Raw genomic sequence first — 13,694 nt, forward strand, 5'->3', positions numbered from 1 at the left:
GACATTTGTTTTGCTTTGGTCTACAGATAAGAGGGGAAACTAATTCACAGACAAACAAGAGATTGTGTTTGCTCTAAAGGGGTTACTAAAGCTTTTATAAAGGGTCGTTAATCAAATGACATCGCTACAGAGATTCACTTACTGGCACGTCCAGACTGTTTTCCGCAGAAGGACCATAGTACTTCGGAATAATAAACAATTGAGTCAACTAGATGCTAGGCAGTATATTGTATATATAATTAATAATTCATTGACTATTGAAAATATAGATGCACAATAATGGAACATAACATTTCTGTAGTCAGAAAGGCAAGGCCAGAATAGATCAATCAATGAACAAGACGTGAGACGATAAAACATGAGAAACTACAAAATGTAAATTACTGAATTCGACAACGAAAAAAATAAACATTTAATGTCTTTCCACTATTGTGGCGACTATTACATTACTCCCATGTCCAGTCTTCAGAGATGTACAGCAGCACATTCTCATGATTTGCCTGCACTTGTAAGTCACTTTGGATGAAATTGGCGCTAAATGTTCACCTAATTGCCCGACATTACGATCGTCGACGACGTCTCACCTCCTCGGGAACCGTCTCAGAACCGCTCCGAGCGGACATCTCCGGAGTTCGCCCCTCACTCCATCCTGGTCGAAACTTAATTGCAGTTTAGAGTCTAATGAATTGATAAGCGGTTAATAATAGGGCCTCGTTAGGAGAGCCACTTCTAACGAGGCCTTTCATCTTTGGCTCCATCTCATTAGTGGCCCCGGTGATTAGATGCGGGTCCTGGGGTGACGTATCGGGGCACAGTAGGGGCCCCCCCACATTACACATCATTAGGGGCCGATGGCCACGAGCGCTGGGGTGTTGGAGGTCCCGGCGCGGGCGCCAGCTATAGCTTAAGTCCCCCCCCCCCCCTGGCCCAAGGGCACGGTGGCAGACTGCCTTGGTCCGGGTGTTGCTTAGTCACTCGTAACCTTTAAATGGATCTCTGCAGGATCGCGCCCTGCACTCTTTCTTCTCTCTCTCTTTCTCTCTCCGTCCCCCGCTCTCCCTCTCTCCCTGTCTGTCTGTCTCTCTTTGTCTGTTTCTCAATAGGACCTTGACTCGATTTTGTCCTCTCCTCTCTTCCCTGTCTCTCAAGATTCAAAGGGATTCATTGCCTTGGAAAAACATGCATTTCCATCGCCCGAAGCACCAAAAGGAAGACGAGATCCATCCCTTCTGTCTTGTGATCTCATTCTTTCTGTCTCTCCCTCCTCTCTGTCATGCCGTCTCACTATCTGTCAGTCTCTTCTAGATCTGTTTGTCTGTCTCTCTTGTTCTGATGTTGACGTCCCTTTCCCAGTTCCCTACTCTGTACCTTCTTTTCTCTGCTGAGGTTTATATAAGGACACTAAGCATAAACCGAGGGCCGTTAACCCAGAACCTAGGGCCATTAACATAGAACCTAGGGCCACTAACAGAGAACCGAGGGCCATTAACATAGAACCTAGGGCCACTAACAGAGAACCGAGGGCCATTAACACAGAACCTAGAGCCACTAACAGAGAACCCAGGGCCATTAACACAGAACCCAGGGCCAAGAGCACAGAACTTAGAGCCACTCACACAGAACCGAGGGCCAAGAACAGAGAACCTAGGGCCAAAAACGGAGAACCCAGAACCCAGGCCCCTGTGCTCGGTGCAGAGGGGGGGGGGGGGGCTACTAGTTGGGTCAGTAGAGACCCACCTTAGTGTGTGTGTGTGTGTGTATGTGTGTGTGTGTGTGTGTGTGTGTGTGTGTACTATCTTTTGCCTATTAACTCAAATTCCCCTAGTTTCCGGAGCGTTGTCCTACTGGATCATCACTGAGAGAGAGAGAGAGAGAGAGTGTGTGTGTGCTAGTTTTGGCTGGGGGTCAACCGGGGCTGCATTACATCTATTTAATATCTCCCCAGTACAGATGTGTGTGTGTGTATGTGGGGGGGGGGCATCTGACAGAAGGGCCAGTGGGTGTTGTCGGGCCCCGTGGGGCCCCTGTCACAGCAGAGTCTGGTGTGAGCGCAGAAGTGGGTCACAAGCCACGGGGCAAGCTTGACTCAAAACAAGGTCTTTATGTTCACTAGGTGAGGCATGCTGGCTGGCTCTCTCTCTCTCTCTCTCTCTCTCTCGCTCTCTCTCTCTCTCTCTCTCTGTCTCTGTCTCTGTCTCTGTCTCTCTCTCTGATGCTATGTCTATGTCTCTCTCTCTCGCTGTCTCTCTCTCTCTCTCTCTGTCTCAATTTTAATTAAATTGAATTCAATTAAATTCAATTTTCAATTCAATTAAAAAAAGCTTTATTGGCTTGAGTAATATACATTTGCATTGCCAAAGCAGGTGAACAATAAAATAAAAAGCGTTATAAAATAAAAAGTGAAAAGGTAAGGTATATATTATAATAATAATAAGTATGAACCCTTAAATACAAAATATCTATGCATACCAAATGTTAAACTATAAAAGTACTTTAAAAAGTAAAGTGTGCGATATTATAAAAATTACAATCTCTCTCTCTAATGCTATGTCTCTGTCTCATTCTCTCTCTCGCTATATCGCTCTCTGATGCTATCTGTCTGTCTCTCTCTCTCTCTTGCTGTCTCTCTCTCTCTCTGATGCTATATCTCTGTTTCTCTCTCGCTATATCTCTCTCTCTCACTCTCTGTCTTTATTGCTCGCTCTCTCATGCTATGTCTCTCTCTCACTCTCTCTCATGCTATGTCTCTCGCTCTTTCTCAGTTAAGAGTCTCTCTTTTTATGTCTCTCTCTGATGCTATCTCTTTCAGTGTCTCTTTGTGTCACTATCTGTGTGTGTGTCTCTCTCTCTCTCCCTCTCCCTCTCTGTCTCTCTCTCTGTCTCTCTCTCTGTCTCTCTCTGTCTCTCTCTCTCTCTCTCTCTCTCCTCTCTCTCTCTCTCTCTCTCTCTCTCTCTCTCTCTCTCTCTCTCTCTCTCTCTCTCTCTCTCTCTCTCTCTCTCTCTCTCTCTCTTTCCCTCTCTCTCCCTCTCTCTCTGTCTCTCCCTCTCTCTCTCCCTCTCCGTCTCTCTCTCTCTCTGTCTCTCTCTCCCTCTCCGTCTCTCTCTCTGTCTCTCTCTCTCGATCTCTCTGTCTCTAGCTCTCTCTCTGTCTCTCGCTCTCTGGAGAGCAGGCTTCACTGTACTGATGTTTCACCTTGATAATCCAGAGGTTCCCACAGGTCAGGTGGTCTGTGTGTCACAATAAGAGCGTGTGTGGTCAGGATATCTGTGTCACAATCAGAATGTGTGTGTGTGTGGGGAGGGGGGGGGGGGGGGGGGGTTCAGTTCTCTGTTTAATGGTCCTGATATCTTCTTCTATTTTTCTATTCACTCTCTCTCTCTCTCTCTCTCTCTCTCTCTCTCTCTCTCTCTCTCTCTCTCTCTCTCTCTCTCTCTCTCTCTCTCTACCTCTCTCTCTCTCCTCTCAATCTATGCAAGACATAGATTGAGAGAGAGAGAGAGGATGGAAGATAGAGGGATAAAGAGAGAGTGAGAGATATCGAAAAATAGAGATAAAGAGAGAGAGGGGGGAGTAGGAAGAAAGAGAGAGGGAGGGCTATAAAGACAGAGAGAGAGGGAGAGAGACAGAGAGAGAGAGAGAGAGAGAGAGAGAGAGAGAGAGAGAGAGAGAGAGAGAGAGAGAGAGAGAGAGAGAGAGAGAGAGAGAGAGAGAGAGAGAGAGAGAGAGAGAGAGAGAGAGAGAGAGAGAGAGAGAGAGAGAGAGAGAGAGAGATGATTTTACATGTGACGCGGCCTTGGGCGTCCAGTTCTCGTTTGATGTATTTTTGATGTGCTAGGGCTACTATTGAACGGTGGGGATGGGGGGGGGGACACAGCCTGGAGCTGGGGGACTTGAATGGGCTTGTTGTTGGGGGGGGGGGGGGGGGGGGGGGGTAGGATAGAAGTAGGGGTGGGGGAGGAGGGGGGGTTGGGGTGCATGTGCTTTTCAGCCGGCAGCGACGACATGTCAGAGAGGTGGGGGGGGAGGGAGGAAGAGGAGGAGGAGGAGGAGGAGGAGGAGGAGGAGGAGGAGGGGAGTTGAGCCGTCTGATGTAGCCTTCACATGCTCATGCCACTCACCTCTTGTCCCTGAAGCGCCACACACACACACACACACACACACACACACACACACACACACACACACACACACACACACACACACACACACACACACACACCAAGCATGCGTTCACAGACATGAAGGCCCACACACACAAACACATGCCCACACACAAATGCACGCCCATACATTAACAGACAGACAGGCAAACACCCATGTGCACCTACACACACATGCATGTTCTGTCACACACACACGCAGATGCACATTCGTACACACACAAAAACACCGTCACCGGTCATACACACACTCACAGGAAAACACTAAGGTTAATGATGTGCGTGCATTAATCCCATGATGGGAGACAGACCCTGGGGTTGTTCCCAAGAAATGCAACCCCCCCCCCTCGACACACACACACACACACACACACACACCACCACCACCACCAAGTCAACTAGTCGTCGACATCATCCCCTCTACACCCTGATCTACGTCTGAATCAGATGTTAACACACACCAAATCCCCCTAATTGTCCATATGGGTCATAATAATCATGATATTATTCATAACGTGTAGTATTTGGTCCCCCTAATATTCTTCATTCATGCACAGATATATGCATATGGAGTCCCACCATTATCAATCTGTTGTTGTATATACTATTATTTATTAAATAATTGTATCTTTTTTTTATTCCATGCTACTTCAGTGCTCCACATGAGTCCAGTACTTGTAGCATCTCATGGTAGAACTCCCAGTCCAGTATCACTGCTTTAGACCCAAAGGTCACGTCATATGATCGCTGCGGTCCCACCGAACTCAACACACTCGGCCCTGCTGGAAGTGAGTGGAGCATCCTGTGCTTGTTCAGCCCAGCCCTGCCCAGGAAGCCTGAGTCATTGGCTACCCCAGCAGTCCATTCTCCCGGACACACTGTACGGGTGAGGGAGGGGGGAGACACAGCGAGAGACAGAGAGGGGAGGGGGAGAAGGGAGAAAAAAAAAAGATAAACATCACATCGCAGGCTCGAGCGGAGGAGGGGAAGAAGAAACAGGGGAGGTGCTCTGGATCCAGCTTCCTGATCGGGACGCTAAACCAAAAAAGGTAAGGCGCTGGTTTTTTTTTTTTTAATCATACGGATTGGGTTCGAGAGTTCGTGTTTGTGTCGATCCTTTGGTTTATGTAAGGAGGAGATAGGACAGTTGGGATGGTCTCCTCTGAGGGAGGATAGAGGCTGGCTGCTCGGCCCGGAGACACGCAGTGAGGACATGGGGTGAGCGCAGCTGGGAGGGTTACATAACGGACCAACATGGCTTATTTCAGCCAGATTTAAAACATATGCATAGAGAATGGTCAGCTCTGATTTATGATAAAGACTCTGAGGCGGTCTTGGGGTTGTCTCGTTGCCTTCGTTTTTTTCGGTTGTTTACAACGCGGGCAAAATACATTATGCAGCAAACGACCGCCATTGCTCGCCTTTTTCGCGTTTTTTGTCTTTCTACGTGCAGAAACCGGAGTCACTTGAGGATTAAACGACCGTTTTGGTATTATTATGATTATATCGTCAAGTGGTGGAGATTGGGAGATAGTTCGTCGCATGAATATCCGTTATAAACCTCGTCAATGTCGATCGTTTTTGAAAATGTATTCGAAATAAATAATATCTACAGCAGAAAAAACGTATCATATGATTCCATATTTTTACAATCGTTAGATTTGAACGGTAAACGATAGTTTTTCGTGACCGCCAAGCATGCATCACATCACAGCTGTTTCGATGCTCGCGTCCGTCCGCAGTCGCTGTCCTTCAGCACCACGTGAACGCGCACTCATATAGGCATACTGGGGAGAGGGTGGGGGGGGTCGCCAAGCCCGCGCGAGGTTGACTGACAGTCCCCCCCAGTCAGGATTAGAGAGATTTCCATTCTAAAGAGACATGTAAATATTTGACGCTAATATAAATGGAGAGTGTGCCCGAGCAGCCCGAAGTCACGAATAAAGCCGAAGGAGACTCTCTCGGTTCGGGATCGAACGGTTTTTATCTCCGGTGCCTTGACCCTGCGTCCCCGAGCGATAACGAAAAATAAAACACACTCTGCTAGATTGGATTTATCTCCGGCCGAGTGATAACATCAGTCCTCGTAGCGTGTGTGTGTTCCTCTTTATCGGTTAATTGTTTACGCTTTATTTGTGTCTCCGAGGTTAATTCAGATTTCACGCCGTATTTCGGTCTCAACCGCTCTCTTTGTTTTCCGTTTGTTCCAGTGAGGCTCAGTCAAGGTCGAGGATGCTCCACGTCCAGGACCCCGCTCAGGGGCCCGCCTTCGAGGGCCGTGGCCGGGGCCCCGTCGGTGGCACCTCTTCGTCCCCATCCTCTTCTTCCTCGCTGCAGAACAGGAAACACGACAAGGACAGCAACTTCAACTTCCTGCCGCCGGGGGGGAAGAGCGATGAGAACCGCAACCAGAACCACCAGGGGCGCCCGCGGAACCTGAGCCCCCTGGGCCGGGACCACCAGTCCTCGGGCCCCCCTCCCCCACCGGGGCCCCCCTCCTCCCCCTCCCACCACCTCCTCTCCCCCCTGTCCCGCTTCCCCTGCTGGAGCCCCCTGGAGCCCCTCCCCGAGATCGAGAGCGGGGACGACAGCTCCGGCCGCGTGCCCCCCGACGGCGCCGAGGAGCGCGGCCCCCCGACGCCCGAGACCGGGGCCCCGCCCCGCCTGGGGGGAGGCCCCGCCCCCAAGGGCCCCGTGATGACGGCGGCGATGATGAAGAACATGAACCGCAACAACGAGAAGGAGCGGGTCCGGGAGGTCAGAGGTCAGCAGGGGGAGGAGCAGGAGGAGGAGGAGGGGGAGGAGGAGGGGGAGGACCAGAGGGACGATGAAGAGCGCGTGAGGGAGCTGGAGGACGATGACGAGTGGGGCGACAGCGGCTCCGACCTCGAGCTGAGCTACCGCTCCGGGGGCAGTGTGTCCTCGCTCAACCTGCAGAGCGGCGAGGACGGAGGGGGCGGAGTCCTCCTCCCGGGCCCCTGGGACCGCATGGGCGTCGGCCAACCCAAGGCCCCCCCCCACCTCACGGAGCCACACCCCCATTAACCCCGCCCCCTCCGCAGTGCCACCAGGCCCCCCCACCGCCGCCACCGCCGCCTCCGCCGCCTCCGTGCACGCTAGCGCTGAGAGAGGCGCGGCCAATACCCAGAGAGGCGTGGCCACCAACGACAGAGGCGTGGCCACCACCGAGAGAGGCGTGGCCAACAAGGAAAGAGGCGTGGCCCCAACCACGCGAGTCATGTCCCCGCCGAGCAAACACGACCGCGTAGACGACGACGAGTCCGACGGCCAGAGACCCGTCGCGATGCAGCGGCGACCCCCGCCGGGCGGCCGGGCCCTCCCGCTCCACCACCTCATCGTCGAGGAAGAAGACGAAGAGGACGAAGACCGAGAGGAGGAGGAGGAGGAGGAGGAGGAGGAAGAGGAGCGGGCCCGTCGCCAGTCGTCGGACTCGGAGGGCGAGCCCCTGCTGGACACGGCTTGGACGCTGCGGGAGCGCGAGCGCTTCAAGGCCCAGGAGATGGAGCGCCACCAGGTGCAGCTCACCATGTACCGCCGGCTGGCGCTGATCCGCTGGGTGCGCACGCTGCAGGGCCACGTGGCCGGCCAGCAGGACCGCCTCCAGGCCAGCTTCGACGTCGTCCTCACCCACCGCAAGGAGCTGCTGCGCATGGGCGCCGCCGCCGCCGCCACCGGGGGCGTGGCCGGGGGCGTGGCCTCCGCGGCCGCCCCGCCCCCTGTCAACACGGCCGTGGTCGGCCAGTCGTAGAGGAGGAAGGAAAGGAGGGCGTGGGGACGGAGGGGTGGAGGGTGGGAGTCGAGGAGAACATTTTTTTCTTAGCGCTTGCTAAGAGGCGGACTGATTTGTTCTCGACTTGGAACCAAGATGGCCGCCGTTTGATCTTGACCTTTTGAAACTGGCAATCAGGTTTCCTTTCAGGGTTAGTGTTGGTGGTTCCTCATTGGTGGAACCCATTCATTAATGTTCCCTTCCAGAGTCTATATCCCCCGATGTGTTCCTGTTGTCTGTAAATATGAGTGTAATATCCGATATCAATCTATGGCAGTCATCGCTCACTGGAACCAAACGCCCTGGCCAGGCCCTGAATTATCTCCATAAATCTGTATATGAAATGTCTATCAAAGAAAAAGCATGCATGATGATTAAAGATATATATAATATATATATATATATATATATATATATATATATATATATATATATATATATATATATATATATATAGAAGATAAGAGATATAAAGTTTATTTTATTGTTTTTTATTTTATTAACAAATGTTCTAGATAAATATATATATATATATATATATATATATATGAATGCCGTTTAAAAAACCGACTGTATGACGTTATATTGAATGTTTTCAGAGACTTGTACGTTGTATGCTGTGTTTATGTGCAAAAATGATGTGATGATGGCAATAAAGATAAATCAACGAAATAATTCGTTAATCTGCTATTTATTATTATTGAGATCTTCTCGTGCGCTCATTAATTCAATTCATTAATAGAATCCCCTATCTGGGGATATTCCACGAAAAAAAAACAGCTCCACCTCTCCTCTAGTGAAGATAAAACTGTCATGAGATCTTCTCGAGGTACCTCCAAAAGCAGACGCCAGATAATTAATGGTTTTCAAGTGCAGCACAATAGCAGGTAAACCCGTTAATTAGAGCTCCTTATCACCGCGTTCATTCCAAGGACGGATTTAATCAAAACCTTTCTCCGTGTTGACGGGACGGCTTTTCTAATCTTCAGAGAAACACGGAACTCACCCCCGCGGCAATGACCTTCAGCAACGGCTAACAAACGCCTGATTGTCAGTCGAACAAAGTTGCTCTGTATCGGTACATCTCACGGGGTAGGGTGTGTGTGTGTGTGTGTGTGTGTGTGTGTGTGTGTGTGTGTGTGTGTGTGTGTGTGTGTGTGTGTGTGTGTGTGCGTGTGCGTGTGCGTGTGTGTGTGTGTGTGTGTGTGTTCTGCACAGGGTGTGATAGCCGTGGAAGGGGGAACCAGCATGAGTGTCTGCGGCCCGTGGTTATCAGACTCGGGGCCCCGGGCGTTGCTGGTACATGACGGCTCCTTATTCTGCCCTTTCCGCTTGCCTCTATAAGCGGGTTTGTGTGCGCGCATGTGTGTGTGTGTGTGTGTGTTGTGTGTGTGTGTGTGTGTGTGTGTGTGGTGTGTGTGTGTGTGTGTGTGTGTGTGTGTGTGTGTGTGTGTGTGTGTGCGTGCGTGCGCGCACGCGCGCGCGTGTGTGCGTGTTTGTGTGGGTGAGTTCGAGAGATCCCAGCCTCTTTGCCACCCTATCTGTGGCTGAGCCGAGCCGGGCCCGAGGCCTCTGGGCCCGGGTGGGAGTCCCCGGGGGACCGCCGGTGACCGCCCCGGGGCCCTGGCTGTCCTATCCGGCCCGGTGAACAGACGCCGGTCCGGTGACGCGCATGCGAGCCAGACCCCCGGGCTGAAGTTGGGGATAATCCCCGGCTCTGCCGCCTCGGACCTCCAGGCGTCAGCTCGTCTCTCTGGAAGCTTATCTCGTCGCGGACACGGGCATCACGGAGGCGCTGGTGCGCGTGGATTTACATACACGGTCTCGTTGTTCGCGGGGCTTCAGCTTAGCGCGAGGCATCCCGAAGGCGGAACAGAAGAATTACATGTTTACACTGTAATTGTTGTGGCTATGGGGAAGGTTGTAACTCACCGTATAAGGGACTCAGAAGAAGACAGTGCAGAACACAGAGACGGCCCTTTGATGGCGATGCGGAGCACAACCGCGATGTCAGGGGTTGTTAGGGGACATTAAAGTACACCACTCGGGGGCAGGAAGCGGGAAGGGCCCCGTCTCTGGCGGGCTCCCCAAGGCGGATGCACGGTGGTATACAGAGTCACGTCACGTGTTCTTTACTTTGACATTTGGGAACTGTGTGGAATTAATTTATTAGTCTCGATTCGTTACTACTTTTATTTGATTCCTCGCCCTTTATCACACCCCCCCCCCCCTCCTCGGTTAACACTGTATAATGGCGCACGGCAACGTGTGACGAGCCCTGCTGAGCGCGAGCGGCGGTGGCGGTGAAAGCGCACAGCGCGCCCCGGGAGGCGCACATATGGATGCTCTCTCTCTCTATCTCTCCCTTCCTCTCTCATTCTCTCCCTCTCCCCACGTCTCTCTCTCTCTCTCTCTCTCTCTCTCCTCTCTCTCTCTCTCTCTCTCTCTCTCTCTCTCTCTCTCTCCTCTCTCTCTCTCTCTCTCTCCTCTCTCTCTTCTCTCCTCTCTCTCTTCTCTCTCTCTCTCTCTCTCTCTCTCTATCCAGAGCTGTTAATTCGGTCGAGGAAGACGAAGAGAATATTTCACATTGTAACATTGAAAGATCTTTGGTTGTGTTTTATTTTCCCGCCTCTTCTCGCGTGGAGCTCCAGAGGTGAGCACAGCTGGGGGGGTACCGTTGAAACCCCCCGCGGTGCCACGTGCGCGTGTTTGTGCCCCCTCAGACTTCACGAGGCGCTTGCAGGCAGGATCGCCCCCTCCAGACCTGGATCCAAATACACAACTTCCTCTGCCAAGAAGTTTATGGTTCATATTTAGACTTTGTGATCGTAAAAATGACGGGAACATTGTAGTAGGGCCTATATTCAACAATATTACAACAAGATCTGAACTAAAGGAGTTGATATGTACGGAAGGGACTAGGGCCACATTAATCCCAGTACTCTGAAATGAAAGTCAAAATTCTGAGGTTAAAGTCAGAATTCTGAGAGTAAAGCCAGAATTATGTAAGAACTCCATAGATGTACTTCGCTTCATGTGAGATAAGGTTTGCTGGAACAAGATGGACCAATCATGACCGGACTCACTGCTGGCCGGTCGGTAACCGGTTCTCATCCGATGCGCCGGTAGAGGGAGCCTCTTCATTCCGGACTGAACGGAAGACTGTTGGGGTCGGGCCGCTGCCGCGCATGCAGACGCCAGGGGGCGATCTGTAGCACGACATAGTCAGTCAGGAGAAGGGCACGGGTCTATATCCCACCCAGACCTCTCTCTCTCTCTCTCTCTCTCCTCCTCTCTCTCTCTCTCTCTCTCTCTCTCTCTCTCTCTCTCTCTCTCTCTCTCTCTCTCTCTCTCTCTCTCTCCCTCCCGAGTCCCTCCCCCTATCTCTCTCTCTCTCTCCTCCCCCTATCTCTCTCTCTCTCTCCCCCCCCCCCCCCCCCCCCCCTCCCTCTCCTCCCTGGCTGATGTAGTGTGACAGTGTGTTTGCCCGCAGCACTCTGTTGGCGTGGAAACAATCAGCTCTGACAGGAAGGGGGTGTTGGAGGGAGAGAGGGGGGGGAGAGAGAGAGAGGGAGCGGGGGAGAGAGAGTGAGACAGAAAAAGAGAGAGGGGAGGGGGGGTCAGCCGGAGGCCTGTTCATGATGAACTGGGTAGAAGACCTGCCGTCACAAAAAGGATAGTGAGAGAGAGAGAGAGAGAGAGAGAGAGAGAGAGAGAGAGAGAGAGAGAGAGAGAGAGAGAGAGAGAGAGAGAGAGAGAGAGAGATAATCGGACAGACGATGATAGATAGATAGATAGATAGATAGATAGTATAGATTAGATAGATAGATACATAGATATATAGATAGATAGATCCATAGATAGATAGATAGATAGATAGATCCATAGATAGATAGATAGATAGATAGATAGATAGATAGATAGATAGATAGATAGATAGATAGATAGATAGATAGATAGATAGACCGACAGATAGTCAGGCAAAAGACAGGCGGATATACGCTGTATCTTTACATTCTCTCTTCGATTGAACCAGATCTTTAGATTTCACTAACTGAATGTAGCATGGTCTCATATGTTGCATAATACCGCACTAATAGCCTGCGATTGTTGGTTCCAAACCCATGGACCTTCTGACACAGACCTCATGCGACCTGTTGGCTCGAAAATCAGCCACTTGACCCGGGCCACTCGACCAGGACCTCCCTACTCAGGCTGCGAGGACCCCGCCGTGGAGCTGCTATGAGAGGGGTTTAGGAAAGGGGTGCCACCGCAGAAGCCTGTTGGAGCTCCGCTGGGCGGGTGGGGGGGGGGGGGGTCAGCTGCCTCGCCTGCTATAACCAGCTAATAAATATGAAACCAGCAGGTTAAAACTTTATTCGTCTCGGGGGCTGAAAGGGATTATCCCCGTCTATGGAGTGCCGCGCGGGTCCCCGCGACCTCATAACGCACAATGTTGCCCCATAAAAACGTGTCGGACAATGGGCGGAGAAAGGGAGCCTTTTCACGCATAAGGGGTTTTCTCAAGCCCGCTTTGAGGGGAGCCCCGGCCGGGGTACGCCCATAGATTATCCGGGTGGCGGTCGGTGAATGGGCGGCAGGTGCGTGCGCCAGGCACGGGGGTCGAGCCTGGTGACCGGGGGGGGGGGGGGGGGGAGATCGCTATGACGGGGGGGGGGGGGGGTCTCACTATGTCGAATGCGAGCAGCTGCCGGCAGGAATTTTTTCAGATTGTCAGTTCCATTTAACTTGCGCTTTTTCTTTCTCTCTAGCCTCCCCACTCCCCATACACACACACACACACACACACACACACACACACACACACACACACACACACACACACACACACACACACACACACCACACACACACACACACACACACACTCACACAAAGAAATACCAGACACACACACACAAACACAAACACACACACCACACACACACACACACACACACACACACACACACACACACACACACACACACACACACACACACACACACACACACCATCCTCGAGATGGAGTGGTCGCTCTTTTGGGCTGAACTTAGTGTTTCCCTCCCCACGGAGGACGAGGTTAACACTTGAATGTTTCATGAAACAAATTTTAAACATTTGCTAAAGGAATTGGTTAACAGACCTATAGCCTATATCTACTTCTAGAGATTCTGCTACTTTACGCTCGTTTGACACATGGAATCAAACGGGCGAAACCGATCGCAAAGACAACTAATGGTTATAGACCCCTCCCCCCCCCCAATGGTGACAGTCTGACAGACCCCCTGACTCCGGGACAGTTTGTGAAATGGTCCTCATTTGCACCGCGCCTGCTAATCTCCGCTATTCCACGCATGTCCCACTCCAAACTCAGGCCCGGGGCACAACTCTCCACACCTAATCCCCTCAACTCTTTCTCCTCCGCTCCTCTGGGATTTGGATAAAACGCTACACGTCGAAGATCTGCGACACAGTTTTGTTTTTTTTACACCGTCTCCGCACCTAAAAAGGGGGATTAATGTTCTGGCTATTATGAATAATGCGAATGAATAACAGCCGTCAAGCTGTTTATCCCACACAATAAATAAAAAACAAGCAGCCATAAGTGTGTGTGCGTGTGTGTGTGTGTGTGTGTGTGTGTGTGTGTGTGTGTGTGTGTGTGTGTGTGTGTGTGTGTGTGTGTGTGTGTGTGTGTGTGTGTGTGTGTGTGTGCGTGTGTGCGTGTGTGTGTGCGTGTGTT

General features: G+C 51.5%; 1 protein-coding gene across 1 annotated transcript; it reads left to right on the forward strand.

Annotated features, from left to right (window-relative positions):
* The first annotated feature begins 5,220 nt into the window (after positions 1-5,220).
* c19h1orf216 (chromosome 19 C1orf216 homolog) lies at positions 5,221-8,346 on the forward strand. Its single transcript, XM_030347710.1, has 3 exons — positions 5,221-5,379; positions 6,372-7,194; positions 7,226-8,346. The coding sequence occupies exons 1-3, from the start codon at positions 5,375-5,377 to the stop codon at positions 7,928-7,930; spliced, it is 1,533 nt and encodes a 510-aa protein (XP_030203570.1). The 5' UTR covers positions 5,221-5,374; the 3' UTR covers positions 7,931-8,346.
* Positions 8,347-13,694: the final 5,348 nt, after the last annotated feature.

The sequence above is a fragment of the Gadus morhua genome, chromosome 22 (assembly GCF_902167405.1).
Source record: "Gadus morhua chromosome 22, gadMor3.0, whole genome shotgun sequence".
Classification (NCBI taxonomy): Eukaryota; Metazoa; Chordata; class Actinopteri; order Gadiformes; family Gadidae; genus Gadus; species Gadus morhua.